This window comes from Mytilus edulis, chromosome 7 (genome assembly GCF_963676685.1).
Source record: "Mytilus edulis chromosome 7, xbMytEdul2.2, whole genome shotgun sequence".
Lineage (NCBI taxonomy): Eukaryota > Metazoa > Mollusca > Bivalvia > Mytilida > Mytilidae > Mytilus > Mytilus edulis.
Window position 1 is genome coordinate 10,427,494 of NC_092350.1, and position 20,067 is coordinate 10,447,560.

The window sequence follows — 20,067 nt, forward strand, 5'->3', positions numbered from 1 at the left end:
TCGGATACCATTTACTGATAGTTTAACCTCAATCATCCTTCTTGGACAATATGATAACAACTAATAATTTGGCTTTCGCAATCCTCACTTTACTTAAAAATTGTTTTAATGAGATATTGCTGGAGAGTCGAGACAAAACGCACTAGAAGAATATATAAGAAAATGATATTAATATATAAAAGTTTAAATATATTGCATTGTATTCTTCGTGTCAGTTATAATCTCGTTAAAGGTTCTCTTTCTTTTGTGTGTTTATTGTTTTCAAATTTAAATAATTACTGTAGTCAATTTATAAAGAAACATTAGTTATATTTATCATTGGACGAATATCCTTGAGACGAATTGACATATGTATAATATTGAGAATCTAAATGAGGACTATGTCAAAAGAAACTAACCCGACTACATATACATATTACGAAACGTAACATTGGTTTCCTTGGTCACCAAGATTGCAAACAAAATCAACCTATCATCGATTATAGAGACGCACAATTCAATTTATGTCAAAATAAACAGATTTTATAATGTTTTTCTTATGACGTTCTATTGCACCACTGCTCCAGGTAAGGGAAGGATTGGCTTCTTTGAAAATATTAAACCCACCACATTCGATGTGTACCAATCCCAAGTAAGATGCATGTAGTTTTGTAGTTATCGTTTGTTTATATTCATGCCTCACATGTAGCACCCGTCGTGCTGCAATTTTAGTACACATCCCGTCGGTAATTTCAGCTTCATCATTTGATATTCAAGGTTTGAAAGCTTTCTTGTTAGAGGTTTAGCTAGTTATAAAACCAGGTATAACCCACTATGTTCTACATAAGGAAATGCCTGTACCACGTCAGGAATATGATTTTTTTAAAATAAAATGAATTGATTTATGACTAGTTATTACTAGATTTATTTCAGTTGACTGGGCGGGGTTTAAGAAGTTCGCTTATTTAAGACCAGTCCATCAATATACAGGAGTATTGGGGAAAAACTCAGTGAAGTGTCCAGTTATTCGTCCCATATCATACACATTTGTATATGCGTTTGATGACACTGACATGTGATTATAATTCAATAGTTATCATAACGAAAATTACCCTTATCACACACACCTTCAAATAGACTGTTCTTATGCAAACTAAATCACAAGCTCCGCCCGATCAGTTGAAATAACATTGGTAATAACACCAGTATACTACTGTTGCCTTTATATAGCATTTCTTTGTACTAGTATTGCTGAATATTGACATTTGTAAAGACACAGCTAGTTACGTTCAGCTACTTGCAAAGTATTTAAACATTGTAACTTCATCACTTACATAAAAATGTGGTATGATTGTCAATGCGATATGAAAAGGGTTCAGAATACATGTAGTGATTTTGTTGTTGTAAAAGACCGTCTGATTATCATATTATCAACTCTTGTAATTGCGATAATCGAAACTCTTATCGTCCATTTTTATATCTCCTTCAGTAATTTAGATCTCTATGTGTTCATGGAGTTATGACCTTACATTTCAATGGCTTTCAAATGTTTTAATTTGAAAAAAGTAAGATTTTTAAATGTACATTATATAGAGACCAAGGTAGTTTATCGTGTAGATATTATAAATTTAAACATTTTTTGCGATCGGCTTTAATGCATATATTTACCTTATGTAAGGTACATTTGAGTACACTTAAATACATGCAATTTATTTTATTAGTTATTTGCTAGTGAAAGATTTCAAAAGAAATATAAACTAAACATTAAGATGAATTCGTTTCAACTAGTATTACGGAAGTCGGTTTTGGGGTCATAGACAAGCATAAACAAAATATTAATAAATAGATTTCACCTTGATAAAGTTATTGGATAAAACGGAGATATATATTGTTGTGGTAAGAGAGTTTCTTTCTGTATGCCTTCTTATAGCAGATTAATTCTTATTTAACAACAGAACTATTGTATATAATTTCGATAAGTGTGTGAATTGTGCGTAAATACGTAAACTGCATTGGTTTAAGTAATATAAAAGTTATTTAAAAATATTTGCATACTTAAATTGGCATTTAATTATCTTCCGGGTTTCATTTAATATCAACAAAGTGTTATCTATATACAAAATAACTGACAATATTTATTTAGGTTGACGCTTCCGTCCTAAAAAGGTCAAATTTACTTTATTTGGAACAAATATGGGCAGATCAGTCATGTTTTAACTTTATTATCTAACCCTTTCGTATGCGTGCGTTAAACCCATTAAAATATGTATCTTTAAAATAATAGCTATTTCAAAAAAATAAAATGTATGATGAGTAAGTTTTTTTCAGATATCTGATGTAAGTGCTATTTCAATATTGTTAATATAATCTATTTTATGAAAATTTGTGAAACAGTAAAACAACTGACAAATTTTTTTTTTACCTGTTGTTTTATTGATGAAAGAAAAACAACATGAACTCAATTAAATAACTAGTTGCACGTGCATATTAAAGGAAATGCAAAACCCCTTCTTTAATAACAATTTTGTAAATAGGACATTATAATTATATAAAGGTTAAATTATTCAGATAAGGAACTTCTGTCTAGTTGATTTATGACTAATTAAATAAAAAGACATGGTTTGTGCATACATGAATAGAAAATCAATAAGTAAATGTGTTTGAATTGAACTTTGAGTTTAGAAGGAGGGTAAAGTTTGTAAGTCTGGTTCGATTTTGTGTTATGTCTTACGTTTTGTGGTTTGGAATCATTCTCATTTCTTAAAGGGATCTTAAAGTTAAGATAATTAATCAGCTTGTTCATTAATAAGATTTATATTTTAAAGCAACTATATGCACATTTATTTGTTGTTCACAGTTGTGATCTGTGACCAAGATGAGTTCATGTAATGTCCGTTTCTGATTATTTATAGCGGTATACTACTGTACGTCGTCTTTCGTTACACATTGCAAATTCTTTACTCAAATACTGAAAAAAAACTATTCTAATTAATTCGCTGTTATTTATTGCAATAAAGGGCGTTTAAATGCAGAATTGTATAATACATATAAGTATGTATCTTACTTCCTATACATTTTTAGGAATATCATTAGTTAAAAGCAAATGCGCGAAGACCGTTTATATTTCATTTCGGGTGAGTAACCTGGGTTTATTTCAATACACGGATAGAAGACGTGTGACTCCCCCGTGTAAAAACACATGGTGTTGCGGAAGAATCTGACAGGTTTCAACAGACGAAGAAATTGATGATAAACGATTGAAACGTAATAAAACACATTTAAAGCTAAGAAGTTGTTATTGTTGGTATTTATTTTGTATATACCGATAGAAGTAGGTACTAAATACTAGCATTGAAGACTTGGTCACTTTGATTAGCCACAATTCTAAATACCACATGTCGGTAAGATACATTCGTTACACAGTGGGGTATTGAACTCAGCCAATATGGAAATTACTGACCCAATATATATCGTACTACGTCGCTAGTACAATATGTAAACGATATTTTAAAATAGCACGTATACATCAGATAATAAAATTCAATAAAATTTTGTTCACTAAAACTGTTGTTCATTTTGAAAAATGGTAGGCTCCAAATTCATGCGATGTTAATAGTAGTGAACAAAACAATGTACAAATACAATTAAGAAGGATAAAAAATTGGTTATCTGCTATAATTACACCTTATGTAAGAATCCTGGGTTTTTATTGGTTGGTAGCCAGTGTATTTTTAACCAATTTGTTCATTTTTAACGCCGCCGGGGTATATGCAAAAAGGATATGCCTTTTTTATTTTTTCTGTCGTGGTATTTGCAAAAGAAACTCTATCCGACTGGACGCTTGTAATGTCACAATCATCAATGCGTTTTTTTAAGTTAACATTCGGTGTAATTAAACAGATATAGCATGTTCTTGAGGGGTATTTGCCTTACGGCTCGTGAAATTTAAAATTCTCTCGACTGGTATTTTTTCGCAAATACCCCTCCTTAACATGATATATCTGTTAGAAGACATCCAGAAATAATCAGTATTTTAATATCTACTAGAAGAAATTGTTGTATCCATGATTTTTACTATGTGTATTGTATTAGATGATGACTTAAAACCTGTTGGTGACCCTCTGCTGTTGTTTTTTATTTGGTCGGGTTGTTGTCTCTTTTACACATTTCCCATTTCCATTCTCAATTTTATTAAAATTAACAATGATTACAATATTGTTATTTACTTCATTGAAAATGATTTTTTTTTATCGTTACCAAATTTGCGGTACCCTATTTGAAATTACATTTTTATAATGCATGGTACGATAACACAGATGATATTATACAAGTCTTTGGCATCATCAACAAAAAAGAAAGTTAATTCGTATTACTAACATGTACTTTAATCAGGTATGTTTTACACAGTTTACTTTAGTTTATTTGCAAACATTTTGAAATCTGAACTATTCATGGGAAAAACATTTCTATGGCCCGCTACAAAGTGGTTGTAGTCATATAGTGCTTCCTTTATCTGTCATTCCGTCATTCCATCATGACTTCATTCTGTCATTCTATCACCCCACAACGAACATTTATACGGACTTTATTCTAAAAGCCTTGCCATATTGAGCTGATTGTTTGTATGAGAATCCACTATGATGAGTAATAAATCAAGTTTTTGTTTAGTTCCACCTCAGTAATTATTCCAGTATTACTTTGGTCTTTGTAAATTACATGAAAAGAACAGTTATATGGGTTTTCTACTCCTAAAAACGGATTAAAGCTCTTCTTGCGAGTGGGACAATTCGTGTCGTTCCGACACATGTAGTTTTATTTAATTGTTTTTAGTAAAATGCAACTTTTTAAAATTGTTTATAAAAAAAGAAGATTTAGTATGATTGCCAATGATCAACTTTCCACAAGAGACCAAAATGACACAGACATTGACTATAGGTCACCGTACGGCCTTCAACAATGAGCAAAGCCCATACCGAGTTGAGTAGAAAAAAATATCTATACTTTGGCATCAACAGAAATTTCTTGATTTTCAGTAAATTGAAATAATTTTTTTTCTTCAAAGCATTGATACAATTTGTTACTTTGAGTCAGAGTTGTTACAGTATAAAGGCAAATGATTAAAAGTGTGTTACCATCACCATTTAAAAGTTGATTTTGTATATTTTTATTCGTAACAGTCAATCAAGAATGAAGAAGCAATTGTTGTCAAAGCAACATGCATTTGACTATTCCAGTTTTGGTATTTTTGGTTGATCTGTCATTTGCAAAAGGTAAAATAAATAAAGTTTATAAAAAAGACAATAAGCTATGGTTTTTAATAATATTTTGGATTTCGAACATCAGCGAAGAGACATTTTTGTCGAGACGCGCATCTGGTGAAGAACAATTGACACCTTTAACGTAATTAATTTGTAATTTTATAAGAATTAGTTTGTTAATTTCAAAATATCATCGTTATCTACTAAATCAATATTTAAATATAAGACAACATGAAAAAGGAAAACATGCTTGTTGTTGCCATTATAAGAAAAAGTAAAATCACAAAAATACTCTACTCCTAAGAAAATAAAAAAACGGAAAGTCCCTTAACAAATGGCAATATCAAAAGCTCAAACATATTAAAAAAATTGTAAACTACTGTCATATCCCTGACTTGGTACAGGCATTTTTTAAAGTAGAAAAGGATAGATTAAACCTGGTTGTATAGTTAGTTACACCTCTCTGTATGACATTCGCTAAAACACACCAAAAAAAACAAAAACATGTAGAAAAGCTTCATATTGTGTTAATATTTTACAGCATAAAGATACCGATAAATCTGATAATTGGTTCATAAATAACGTATTCAAATATGTTAGTTTAGAGAATGGTAAATGTAGTGTAATGTTTAACGTTATGTCATCAAATAGTCTGTTTAACCATGCAACCTGCTCATCTTACCAACTTGTTCCGTTATTTATATAATGCAAACGGCATTGAAGGGTCTTCAATTAAGAATGGAAAGAAGCTATCTCTTAAATTTCACGTTTCGCTAGAAAATCGTGTATAAATATATATGTTGTATACATTAAAAAGTGAACAAAACAACACCAATATTAAAAAAGGAAACAGAAAATACAAATTTCAATCAATAAGTCTAATAACAGATATCCTTCATCAGTGTAAAATATAAAAAAAAAAAGAATTGTACCAATTTATTATGATATTCTTTAAGCGTAAACAATCAAATAGGTAATATTTGAACCAAAATGTTTTGTTTATCAAGCATTGTACAATAAAGCAAACAATAGTAGATACACATCGAAAAAGACATATTATGAAACGTTAAAAAAACAGAGGGGCGAAAGATACCAGAGGGACATTCAAACTCATAGATCGAAAATAAACTGCCAACGCCATGGCTAAAAAAGAAACAGAAAATACAGATAAATAATAGTACACAAGACATAGCATAGGAAACTAAACACTAAGCAACATTAAGGTGAATGGTTAGATAATGTAATTTCTTTTTCAGAATATTTATCATGGAAACTTTTGACAAATAAAGTTGTCTTCGGTCAAGCTATTCAACTCATGTGTCACTTGCCAAAACAAAACTGCTGTCACAATTTCACTAGGTCATGGGAAGGTGGACCTGATTATAAACCTTTGACTCTCAATGAAAAGTCATCCAACTATACAAAATATATAGAGCATTTAGATACAGAAACTGGCAACTCAATTTTGACAATCAAATCTTTTTCTGAGAGTGATGTTGACATTCTTTATCAATGCAGTTACGGGTTTTCCAGCTACGCCGCAGTTTTGCAGTTGACAAAGCATAGATATGAGTGTATGATAATTTGTGCATTTTGTAGCAGTATCCTGATATAATAATGATTAAGTTTTGTTGATAAAATTTTTGTCTCAATGAATTAAATAAGGCAGATACGGTATATTATGATAATACATTCATTTTATGACAAAGCTAATGTATGATTTCCACACGTCATTTTGCGTCACTGGTATTTCGAATTTTGAACATAATGACAACCAAAACCATGATTACAATATGCATTATAGTCACTATTATACAAGGAACTATGAGTAATGCTGTCATACCGGCGACATTTTATTCATAAGTTTAAGTACATCCTAAATCGTAGTATATCAGAAAAGAACAGAATTACAACACGTGCAATACAATAGCAAGAAACAAAAAAATACCTTTACAGGCATTATTATTTTTTAATTACAAGGTAGTCTTTTGTGAATTTCTAATATTCTAACTTTTAAATTGTGTTTGCAAACAATAAATTGAATATCAAAAGGAAAAGTTTCACGTTAATAAAAGCTGTCATGCGCACGTCAAGAGGAAAACATAGTACATGTATTCTGAAATTTTCTTTGTTCATTGTATCATATTATCTACATTTTTTCTATCTTTACCAATCAAACCTTGTTTGTGATAAAATATTAATTGTATGTATGCCAACTCCTAATTATATTTACTTACCTACTTATACCGATACAGTTCTTTATAGAACATTCTGACTATTCTGTTTATATTCCTTTGTCAGGACAATTGAATGTATTTCACTCGAATATACCTAATGAGATGATTTAAGATAGTAATTTAATCCTTACTGTTCTATTGATTAGCTATCAATCTATTTATTCAGATCACCCAACCGAATTAGTGCCTGTTTCTTTGAGCTTAAATGGGACTCACATGTATGCAAAAATTTCATTGGAAAAGGTTTTTCCAAAACCACAGTGTTATGGTAATGCTAATGTAAGTATAACATACATTTGAGTTAGTGTAAATTCTTAATTGAATACAAGTCTTTCTGACTTCATGTGTTTTTTTACGCTACGTTATTTTGTGCACGATCTTTTTAATTAAGACCTGTGCATTGAGAATCCGGTCTTCCTTCAGTTTTCAATGTATCCGTTTGCTGATTCGTTAACAATATTTGGAAAGCAATAAAGGATATATAGGTATGACACCAATGATTATGCACGATATGTTGATATGCATTTAAATTTGATTACAAAATGACCAATTATGTTTTGAAAAAGATTTTGTTTACAAATCACAAGGTTTTTGTTCAAGATTTCTTAATTTAAGAACTTAAATATTTTATATAGATACTATTTGCTAGTTTCAGTATCAGATGTGCCGTAAAAACTTGTAAAAATATCTCAAAATATTTAAAACATTTGTTGATGTTAGAATTTATATGAAATTTAATACAAGTGTATAGGTATAACAAGCTTTTTCAAACCAATATCAATATCCGATGTCAAAAACTATCCATTTGAAACTCTTTTTGTAATTTTTGTAATTAAATCATAATCAATTCAATTTGACATTAACTTGACACATCTTCGAATTTTTTTCCGACTGTCAAGATTAATGAAGATTGAAATCATATTAAATGTATTGATTTGTTACTTAATATTTTGTTACTGTGTCTCAAAGAGAAATGTGCAATCGGAATCCTTCTTGGCATCGCCAGTAATCTAGTTACTTTCATTTATGTTACAAAAAAAACCACCATAAAACTTGCACTTTACTATATACCTAAATGTATATAGTATAATTCAAAGTTATCATTTTGTATAGATTCTATTATATATATTGATGTGTCCTTTAATTTATATATACTAAAGCATATACAAAAATCTAAATTCCTTAATTTTTTTCAGGAAGAGGATATCACACAAGAATCTTTGAAAGTAATCTCTAAACGTAACGGAATCTTTTATAAATCAATGATTGGTTTCAACTATATGATTGACCCCCAGCGATGTTTTGGTTTGGTCACAATAACTTGTCTGATTGGAACTAGTTATATAAATATAGCTGAACGGACCTTCTCATGTCGCAAAATTGGTATGTCATTATTGGTGAATTTATTGAAAAATGTACACCTTCCTGGACCGTAACCTCAACACGTGTTTTTCTTTCTTAGGGTTATAAACATATGTTAAACCAACCTTACTGATGTTAAACCCTTAACTAAAATAAAGCAGTATTCAAACAAAAAGATCCCAACGGACCAGAAAAGCGCATAAAACACTCATATGCAAACTCAGTACAATACGAAATTTCATTTCTACACATATTTCAAGTGTTTATTATGATAGCTCGTGGCATTAACAGTTAGTATGGTGACATGCTTTGCTGACTTAATCGGATTTTGTATAAACAAACACCATCTACAACGTGGTATTCGGACAAACCTGAAGATTCTCAAATTTAGAATATGATGTCTGTTGTCAAAACTGAAGATCTAAATATAGTGCGTTTCCTGAAAGATTAAAGGCATGATAACAAAATTCTGATGGGCAACAAAAAGTAAAAAATTCTAAATATGGGTAAAAACGTCAAAGAAATCATGAATTAGGGTAACAAATCGTACTGGAAAGCTTAATAGTATTAACAACAATAAGCATGCCAAGACATAATTTAGTTGTGTTGATTTGCTACTTAGAATGCACATTTACTCATATCAGAATTAAATGAATGAAAAGAAAAACGAAACAACTGCACACTCTATTTTCATAAAAAAAACAGAAGGTAAAGTGTTCTTATTATGTTACAGGATCTACATTCCATGGCAAGCACCTTGCTCAAAGAGATTTTGCCGCATCAAACTCTCATGATGTAGAATCAAACATTATAGGGAAAGTTTTGTTTGTTTTATGTTTCCATTTTGTCAAGTAAATAAGCCTTATCAACTTTTATAACTATCGATAAGCTAATTAGTTTAAACATATTTATTTATGATGGATTGTTAAACAAGTTATTACAATGTATACTAGTCCCTTTCCACTTTGTTAGTGCGAGTACTGCTTCGATAAGGTGGAAACGATCATACATTATATTGCATATCCCATTAGTGCTACCATCAAGAATTCAAGTCTGAAATTTCGTCGATTTTGAATAAGTGATCCACTAACAACCACTAGAACTTCATATGCGATATTTTCAATAAAATTGAGAATGAAATGGGGAATATGTCAAAGAGACAACAACCCGATAAAATCCCGCATCCGGAGGTGGTCCTAAGCTGGCTCCTAGATAGAATTGTGTACTAGTTCATTGAAATGGCTTTTAAGAAAACAACAAACTGAGCACCCAGCATTCGATCTTAAACACAAAATTGTCCACAATATAATGTTCTGGACATAAACGCCACAGAATGAGATAATTAATCAGTCTCGTACTAAAACATTTAATCATAATTTAGTGAGATAATTTCATTCAAATAATTTAGAAGGAAAACAAATAATAATTGCTTTAAGGAAAGCGTACAAACACAAGAAAAACTTATACAACTTGCAATATTAGATATATTTATAATGAAATTACTAAAAAGTTTATTATACTGTTGAGTGGTCTTTATTTATTACCCGATATCCAATATAGTATTCATGAAATATATTAATTATTAGAGTTGTTATTGGATATAAGTATATGTAAACTTTTTTCTGATGTGCACTCACCCTTATCATTACATATAGATTGTCAATCATTGATTAAAAATAATGAAATTGAAAACCATTCTGTACAGCAAAATATGATTGGAAAATGGAAAATGGAAAAAAATAAATGAATTTGGAAAAGAATATTGATACAGATAAAGTTGATTGTGTTATAAGCAAGCTGAATACTTATAATGATAAAGAAAATATCTAAAAAAATGATGTGAATAATTTAGTACATGAAGTTTCTGATATATTGATTGATTATGCAAAACTTACTTTTGGTACAAACGTGTATGCTAAAACTATGTTGCGTAATTCTAAGAAACAAAACAATAAACAATGGTATGATAAAGATTGTAACAACGCAACGAAAGAATTAAGAAAATCACAAAGACTTTATAAACAGTATGGGTCAAATATTTTTAAAGAAAGATTACGACAGAGTGAGATATATTATAAGAAAGTGATGGATGGAAATATTAAGAAATTAAATGCAGATATGAGTGACAACATGAAAAAATTGAAAAATAAAAATCCAAAGAATTTTGGAAATTATTTAATAAGGGACGTCAAAGGGAAAAAAGAAATATATCTATTGGAACATTATTTGATTTTTTTAAAGATTTGAATAAGAACAAGTTTGAAGATGAATTTATTATTGAAAATGATGTGAGCTCATCTTGTGACGATGACACAATTAATTGTGTAATTACACGAGAAGAAATTTTAAAAGCTGTTAAAAAGGCGAAGAATAATAAATCACCTGGGGCAGATCAAATCATTAATGAATACATTGCTTCATCTCTAGACAGTATGATTGATATATACACACAATTGTTTAATCTTATTTTTGATACGGGTATATTGCCGGAAGCCTGACTTATTGGTAATGTGATACCAATATTTAAGAGCAAGGGGTGTAAATTAGATCCAAAAAATTATAGACCGATAACTTTGTTGTCGTGCTTGGGGAAAATATTTACATCTATTCTTAACGACAGGTTGGGGTTTTTCGTTGATGAATTGAATATATTAAATGAAAATCAAGCCGGCTTCCGACATGGGTACTCTACAACATATTTTTTCTTTATATCACTTTTTGAACTTCTCAGTGTTAAAAAGAAAAAGCTTTTTTGCGCTTTTGTAGATTTTGAAAAGGCGTTTGATTTTGTACACCGAAATTCTTTATTATATAAACTCCTTTTGAATAATGTAAAAGGAAAGTTTCTTAGAGTTGTTAAAAATATGTATGATGATGTTAAATCACGTATTGTACATAATAATAATTTATCTGACATGTTTGCTAGTGAAATTGGTGTTAGACAAGGGAAAATCTTTCTGCTCTGTTATTTTCTCTATATTTGAACGATTTACAGCAGTATTTAGAAAATGTTAACATAACTGGTGTACAATCTTTAACATTAGATATGGAAAATGAACTTAATATATACCTAAAACTGTTTGTATTATTATATGCTGATGATACTATTTTACTTGCTGAATCAAGTTCAGATTTACAGTTACTTTTAAATAATTTTTCACAGTATTGTAATAATTGGAAATTAAGTATCAATGTTAGCAAAACCAAAGTGATGGTTTTTACAAGAGGAAGAATATCCAATAATTTGAAATTTTGTATTGAAAAAGAAGAAATAGAGATAGTTAAACATTATAAATACCTTGGTGTTATTTTTTCTAGAAATGCATTTTTTTTCGAAACTAGGAAATATTTACGAGACCAAGCAACTAAGGCTATGTATAGTGTTATCAAGAAAAGCAGATTGAATCACTTATCGATTGAATGTCAACTAGAAATGTTTGATAAAGCTGTTGTACCCATTCTTCTATACGGGACTGAAATTTGGGGATACGAAAATTTTGATATACTTGAGCGAGTTCATTTGAAATTCTGTAAGCACATTTTAAAACTTAAAAACTCAATTCCAAATTTTATGATTTATGGAGAACTTGGGAGATACCCCATTTCTTTATATGCAAAATTACGAATGATAAATTTTTGGTGTCGCCTTCTTGATAATACAAATGAAGATAAATTATTCTGTATACTATATAAATTACTATACATTAATTATAACAATTATGGTATTGGAAATAAATGGATTTTATGTATTAAGAAAACTTTTGATGAATGTGGCATGTTAAATGTATGGCATTGCCAAGATTATTTTAACAAAAAATGGATAAAATTAAGTATTGAGCAAAAGCTTAAAGACCAATTTCGACAAGAATGGTGTACAGATTTACACCAATCTTCAAAAGGTTTATGTTATAGAATTTTCAAGACTGAATTTAAATTTGAAAAGTATTTGTCGACTTTGCCTTTTAAATTTTTATATACTTTGTGTAAATTTAGATGCGGAAATTATCGTTTGCCAGTGGAGACAGGAAGGTGGCAAACTATTCCGAGATCGGAAAGGTCTTGTAATCTATGTAGCTATAAAGATATTGGCGATGAATTTCACTACATTATGTCATGCAATTTTTTTAACATAGAAAGAGAAAAATATTTACCACACTTTTGTTACAAAAATGCAAACATTATTAAATTTAAAAATGTATTCTCATCTGAAAATGTTGTAGAACTAGAAAAATTGTGTAGATTTATACGATATATATCATTGAAAGTCTGTCCTCCTGGTTAGAGGAACTGTAATATTATTATAATGTTATTTATTTTCACACATGCGAAACAAAGATATGTATTATATATGAACTGTTATTATCTCTGTAGCTATGTACTAGTTTATGAGAATAAAATAATTCATTCATTCATAATTGTATATCACATAGTCACGCTACAGATATGTCTTTGTGTCATTAAAAATTCAAATGACAAGAATAATTGGGTACGTAATATACGAAATTAACTCGTTTGAACTTGGTTTCAATGAGTTGTGGTTTTCACAAAATTCACTATGTACAGAACATGTTATTGTAATCAAATAGCGGAAACGGTAACTGTTTGATATTGTAAAGCAATAGTTTGCTGCTGAAATGTTGAGTCTAAGAAAGTATTGTTGTAAATATATTTGACAGAGACATCTTTATGTAATCAATTTCAATTTATTTTTAAAAAAAATTAAAAAAAGGTATCATAAAAACATTGAAAAAGTGAAACTGTGCTCACATAATGTAGCAAACAAAAAGGGAATGCACTCTAAGGATTAGCGAAATTTTGGAATTTGTACATCGTGTATTGCTACAATAAATGAAATGTGTTGTATTGTATTACATGATTATGTTCGTTATTCTAAATCTACGTAAATGCTTAATTCAAACAAAATACTACAGAGTAAGCAAATTGTTTATAAACGTATGTTTGCAGGTATTATAAGCGATAATGATAAAGTATTGATGAAACTCAAACTTTGAAATAACTTTTTTTTATGAAAATCATTGTTTTAATTCTATTACTTTGAGCAGATTTGGATTTCATTTGTTATGTATATTTTCTATTTGGATTTTGTACATGTAATTATATCGTTTATACTACTTCTGTCTATTTTGTTTTCATCTTTTATTGAAATTTATACATATAATTATACTTAAAGTTGTATTAACACAATTGGTTAATATATAATTAGAATGAGAAGACAAAAACTAACAAAGCATATGCTTACAGGGTTCAAACACAAGCAAAATAATAAATGATATGAAAGATATATTTAGAAAGAGATTACTACAAAAGTTGTTTTAATGTTGAGGTGTTTCTTTCCCCATATCCAGTATTAATTAAGCTTATGATATAATATCCGAGCATATTCTTTTCTAATGGCCTTAAATACACACTGAGAATTTTATTTATACGATACTTTTATTAAATAGCATTTTAACATAGGTAAATTATTATAGGAAATACCAATATAAGTAGGTAATTGATGTATATAGATATTAAACTAGGTGATATGAGATGCTATAAATACATTTAACAAATATACAATGAATCAAATCAAAATGAGGTGGATTTGTGGTAATTTGTAAAGATAACTTGAAGAAAACCCCGACCTTTAAAAATAAATAAACGGAAACGGTTTTCTTATTGTTGACGTAACATTTGCAAGTTTCTTAAACAAGAGAATCGATATTTTTTAAACATATCAATATAAATATACGCAATAAAATAGGAATGTTGCATTCAGTTTAATATAAAGAGAAGATGTGGTATGCTTGTCAATCAGACAACTCCAACAAGTGACCAAATAACACAGAAATTAACAACTATAGGTCAATGTACTACCTTCAACAATGAGTATTTACCATACCGCTTAGTCAACTATAAATGGCCCTTAATTTACAAATGTAAAACAATTCAAAAAAAAAAATGAACTGCTTAATTTATGTACAGAAAAGTGAACGCAAAACAAATATATTACACAGAAAACAAAAGGCAAGTTAGTTTGTAGCTCGGATTTGTTTTCTCTCAATCGACTTATGACTTTTGAAGATCAGTATACTACTATTAAAAGGAACTGTATCCTTGTAAAAATCAATCAACCATCATGATGACATTTCAATATTCCATGTAAGAGACTATTTCAAAATATAGTTTGCAAGGATTTTAAATGCATTGAAAATAAGTTACTAACATGGCAATTAACTGTAAATATTGAACAAAAAAGTTGCATATAAACAAAAGTGAGTGGCTTTTTAATAGACACTTTCCACTATTGTAGACATGCAAGAATATTTTTTTTGACTTTCATTTCATTTTGTTTTGTTGAACTTGTCATTCGGTCATTTTTTCTGTTTACATGCAGTTTCCTTCTATCATATAAAAAAGAAAGTGTGATATTACTGCCAATGATACAACTCTTCGCAAGACCTATTGACATAGAAATATGCAATTATAGGTCACCGTACGATATAGGACTTATCGCATAATCAACAATAAAACGCATCGAAATGACAAACGTAAAACCAGAAGACTAACGGCCTAATCTATGTACAAAAATTAATGAACGAAAAACGAATATGTTACACAACAACAAACGACAACCACTGAATTACAGACTTCTGGCTTGGGACAGGCACGTACAGAAGATGGTGCGGTTAAACTCGTTTGAAGGTGCCAAACCTTCCTCTAAACAAGGGACAGTGCTGTGACTGTACAACATAAAAACAAACTAGAAAATCTGTGAAAAAGGGCTTACTTCGTCTCTGGTTTCTCTTAGAAAAACAACATAGCACAAAACCGTTTTTAAGGACAATACTTATAGGAAGCCAACGAAAAGTGCATCTACACTTATGCTGACATTTTTACAGTTCCTGTCTTTCTGCTCATTTTTAAGATAAAAGACAAAACATATACAAATTGGTAAAAAAGTCATTTCAGGGTAAAAATTACATTAAACAGTCATCTGATTTCTCTGATTGGACGAATAAGTAAACTGACCATGTTTGATTTTTAAAGTTGTTATCTATCTTTTATACATATGCGTAGCGGACTGACGATTTTGACCATTCAGACTTATTTGTAGAGCTTGTCTTGCTGATACTTTTTCTTTTGACATTTTTTCTATTAAATATATATATTATGGTTTTAAAGATGAAGAAATAAAAATAATGGTAAAATTCGAAATATAAGGTGGATATTAAACCATTCCATGTCCTACTGTTTCCCGCATAATTAAGACTAAAATAATTAAGTTTCTGGTCGAATCCGATACCGATAACAATAGTATATGTCACATGAAGTTTCCGGTGGTAGTTACCTGATACATTCTGTAAATCCCCCATTTATCAGAACTTTGAATTCATTTAGAATATGTTTTATATCTATGTAAAAGAGGAAAGATACCGGAGGGACAGTCAAACTCATAAATCGAAAATAAACTAACAACGCCATGGCTTTAAATGAATAGGACAAACAGACAAACAATAGTACACATGACACAACATAGAATACTAAAGAATAAACAACACGAACCCCACCAAAAACAAGGGGTGATATCAGGTGCTCCGGAAGGGTAGGCAGATCCTGTTCCACGTGTGGCACTCGCCGTGATAACAAATCCGGTAAATAGTCTTATTCGGTAGGTCACATTTATGAAAGGGAAGGGGATTATAGTTACGACGTAAGGAAAATATCCGATATTATTTGTGAAACGGTTATTCCATAAAGAGGGACGAAAGATACCAAAGGGACAGTCAAACTCATAAATCTAAAACAAACTGACAACGCCATGGCTAAAATGAAAAAGACAAACAGAAAAACAATAGTACACATGATACAACATAGAAAACTAAAGAATAAACAACACGAACCCCACCATAACGGTCAACCAACTCATGATGGCGTCCGTAAAACTTACGAAGAGTTGATTTCAACTTCACCATTTGGAACTCTTGATTTAATAGCTGGCTTGTGAGCAACAACCCTCTATCAAGAAAATTATGATAGGAAATGTAAACACGGGAATATCGTATCAATTGGAAGATATATACACCGTATGCAGGTGCTGCTGGAATGTTGCTACTTAGAAATGAAAAGTACCCAATTCGAAAGCTGAAATCATCTCTTTTGTCGAAAAGTTATGTTTTCAATCGACCCTCATCGTACACTATTTAGCAAGTTTCCTTCCACCTTAATACGACTTCTAAATTTCTTTAGTAAGATATAAAATTAAATTTAGTTTATTGTAGTATAACCAGGACGGGTTAAAACAGAAAGATTTTGAAAGCTAAAAAAACTGTGCAGGACTTATCAGACGAAAATACGAATACTGCAGGTATGTTTTAGTTCACTATATGATTGCGTTGAGGAAGGATTTATGTACAATTTTACTCTACACAATTGAATGCGGTTTTTGATAAAAAAAAAAATCTTCGAGTAATCGAAATGACAGTAGGTGACGACCAAACGTGAATGAAACATCAGCAAACACAAAATCTTTGTCATTCTAAAGCTTCAAAATCAGCAATTACAATCATGTTTTCAGTATCAATAATCGTCCTAAAAATGCAGGAAATATTTGCCGCTGGACGGTAAGCATTTAACAATCAACGAATCAATACTTTTAGTTAAACGAATCTTCTTGATGCATTCGTTTTAAAATTTTTCTACAGAAATGATTGTGTTGTACCAAAAACCTTATAAATTCCTCTATGTATGTGTTAGTTCCTTATTCATCTCATAAAGAATTGTAAAAAAAAGTTTGCAAAAGACTGATTTATCTATCTATCAAATTAACATATGTTATTCGATAAATATACATATACAGGTAATTCGATATTTCCATATTTAGGTGCAACTGATGCCTTATAGAAATAAGATCCGACATAAATAATATATATTCCAAAACTGACAATTAGCGCAAGTACTGCTGTAGAAATTTGAACCCATGATTCCTTCACATCAATGCAACTCTACCTGCACTGTGTTAGAATTCTTCTCCCAGTTCGCAACATATGTTATACAAAATATATTTTTATTGTTTAGGTAAGCTTTTTGACATCTACATTAGAGAAGATATCGCGTGATTGCTTATGAGACAACTATTGACTTCATAAACCTTATATTTTGAGTTTATTAATCATACATGTAAGCTTTGAGAATTGAACAATTCTTTCAATTATCAAATCTATTGCTATGCATAACGAATTACTAAACAGCTGTTTGGTTACACTAACCCCACTGGAATTTGCATTACATATTTTTTTTATTTAACACTCAATTGTGTATACATAATATTCTTTAAATATTTGTGAATTTACAGGTGAATCATCACCTAAATATAGGATATGATATATATGTATATATATATATATATGTATATACAACTCGTCTAAACATCAACCCAACAATGTTAGATCTGTAAATTTGCTTTCGCAAATTTTTGGTTCTTCCCTCGCCGGGATTCGAACCCATGCTACTGTGATATCGTGACACCAAATCGCCTGCACTGCAGCCGTCCCGCTAGACCACACGACCACCTGGGCTCTCAAAAAAAGAGCTTTCGGTGGGCATGTGTTACCTTTCCACGTCAGTTTTAATCTAGCGGCGTACTACAGTACATGATATATAAGGCATGAAGATGTTATTGTTACAGATCAGCTAAATTATCTATAGTAAAGGATCCTACAAATTAATGTAAGATACAGTCACAGAAAATAATTATATTCATAAGTACGTCTGAGTCAGTGACAACCCTACAACAGATGTATCCATCGGATCGCCATCAATGATGGTGATACATGGCTGTGTACATAATGTATATACAACTCGTCTAAACATCAACCCAACAATGTTAGATCTGTAAATTTGCTTTCGCAAATTTTTGGTTCTTCCCTCGCCGGGATTCGAACCCATGCTACTGTGATATCGTGACACCAAATCGCCTGCACTGCAGCCGTCCCGCTAGACCACACGACCACCTGGGCTCTCAAAAAAAGAGCTTTCGGTGGGCATGTGTTACCTTTCCACGTCAGTTTTAATCTAGCGGCGTACTACAGTACATGATATATAAGGCATGAAGATGTTATTGTTACAGATCAGCTAAATTATCTATAGTAAAGGATCCTACAAATTAATGTAAGATACAGTCACAGAAAATAATTATATTCATAAGTACGTCTGAGTCAGTGACAACCCTACAACAGATGTATCCATCGGATCGCCATCAATGATGGTGATACATGGCTGTGTACATAATGTATATACAACTCGTCTAAACATCAACCCAACAATGTTAGATCTGTAAATTTGCTTTCGCAAATTTTTGGTTCTTCCCTCGCCGGGATTCGAACCCATGCTACTGTGATATCGTGACACCAAATCGCCTGCACTGCAGCCGTCCCGCTAGACCACACGACCACCTGGGCTCTCAAAAAAAGAGCTTTCGGTGGGCATGTGTTACCTTTCCACGTCAGTTTTAATCTAGCGGCGTACTACAGTACATGATATATAAGGCATGAAGATGTTATTGTTACAGATCAGCTAAATTATCTATAGTAAAGGATCCTACAAATTAATGTAAGATACAGTCACAGAAAATAATTATATTCATAAGTACGTCTGAGTCAGTGACAACCCTACAACAGATGTATCCATCGGATCGCCATCAATGATGGTGATACATGGCTGTGTACATAATGTATATACAACTCGTCTAAACATCAACCCAACAATGTTAGATATGTATATATAGACGTATTACACATATCCTGATATACTCGTACGATTCGTTGTTTCGGGAGACCGAACAATGTTTGCTAATTGTGATTACTAATTAGATTTTGCAAGGTAGACAAATTGGGTACTGATTATTTTGTGCATGATTTACTAGCGCCTTTTCTTCTTGCTTAATTGCATTCATTGGTAATAAGATTTTAAAATGTTATTATTATTATAAGAGACACTACGCGTTTTACCTTAATTAAACCTGTGTAAAATACGTTCCGATGTTTCTATTTAGAATTATACCTGTTTTAACATAAAAGAAAACTTTAACTTACTTAATTTTCAGAAATATGAACAATTGAACAAATATTTAATAAATCCAAGTTTTAAAGAAAATGTGAAATACTAAGAATTGGCATTCATAAACCAATTAAATGACGTTTTCCTATCTTACAAAACACATTTACATGACT

General features: G+C 30.5%; 1 protein-coding gene across 3 annotated transcripts; it reads left to right on the plus strand.

Moving 5' to 3' along the window:
- The first annotated feature begins 1,751 nt into the window (after positions 1-1,751).
- On the plus strand, positions 1,752-14,454 carry LOC139529911 (uncharacterized). 3 transcript variants are annotated; one of them, XM_071325875.1, is made up of 7 exons: positions 1,860-1,875; positions 3,061-3,113; positions 5,157-5,249; positions 6,494-6,811; positions 7,641-7,753; positions 8,671-8,857; positions 9,570-14,454. In XM_071325875.1, the coding sequence occupies exons 3-7, from the start codon at positions 5,195-5,197 to the stop codon at positions 9,689-9,691; spliced, it is 795 nt and encodes a 264-aa protein (XP_071181976.1). In that variant the 5' UTR covers positions 1,860-1,875; positions 3,061-3,113; positions 5,157-5,194; the 3' UTR covers positions 9,692-14,454. The 3 variants fall into 3 exon arrangements, with proteins under 3 accessions (XP_071181975.1, XP_071181976.1, XP_071181977.1); XM_071325874.1 differs by lacking the exon at positions 3,061-3,113 and having other exon boundaries at positions 1,752-1,875; XM_071325876.1 differs by lacking the exons at positions 1,860-1,875; positions 3,061-3,113 and adding an exon at positions 3,121-3,243.
- Positions 14,455-20,067: the final 5,613 nt, after the last annotated feature.

What these genes read in the sequence shown, in the direction of transcription:
- LOC139529911 (XM_071325874.1), top strand. Translation starts at nt 5,195, where the DNA reads ATGCATTTGACTATTCCAGTTTTGGTATTTTTGGTTGATCTGTCATTT. An exon ending in AGTGTTATGGTAATGCTAAT is followed by an intron (nt 7,754 to 8,670) that starts GTAAGTATAACA and finishes AATTTTTTTCAG; the next exon opens with GAAGAGGATATCACACAAGA. An exon ending in CTTCTCATGTCGCAAAATTG is followed by an intron (nt 8,858 to 9,569) that starts GTATGTCATTAT and finishes ATTATGTTACAG; the next exon opens with GATCTACATTCCATGGCAAG.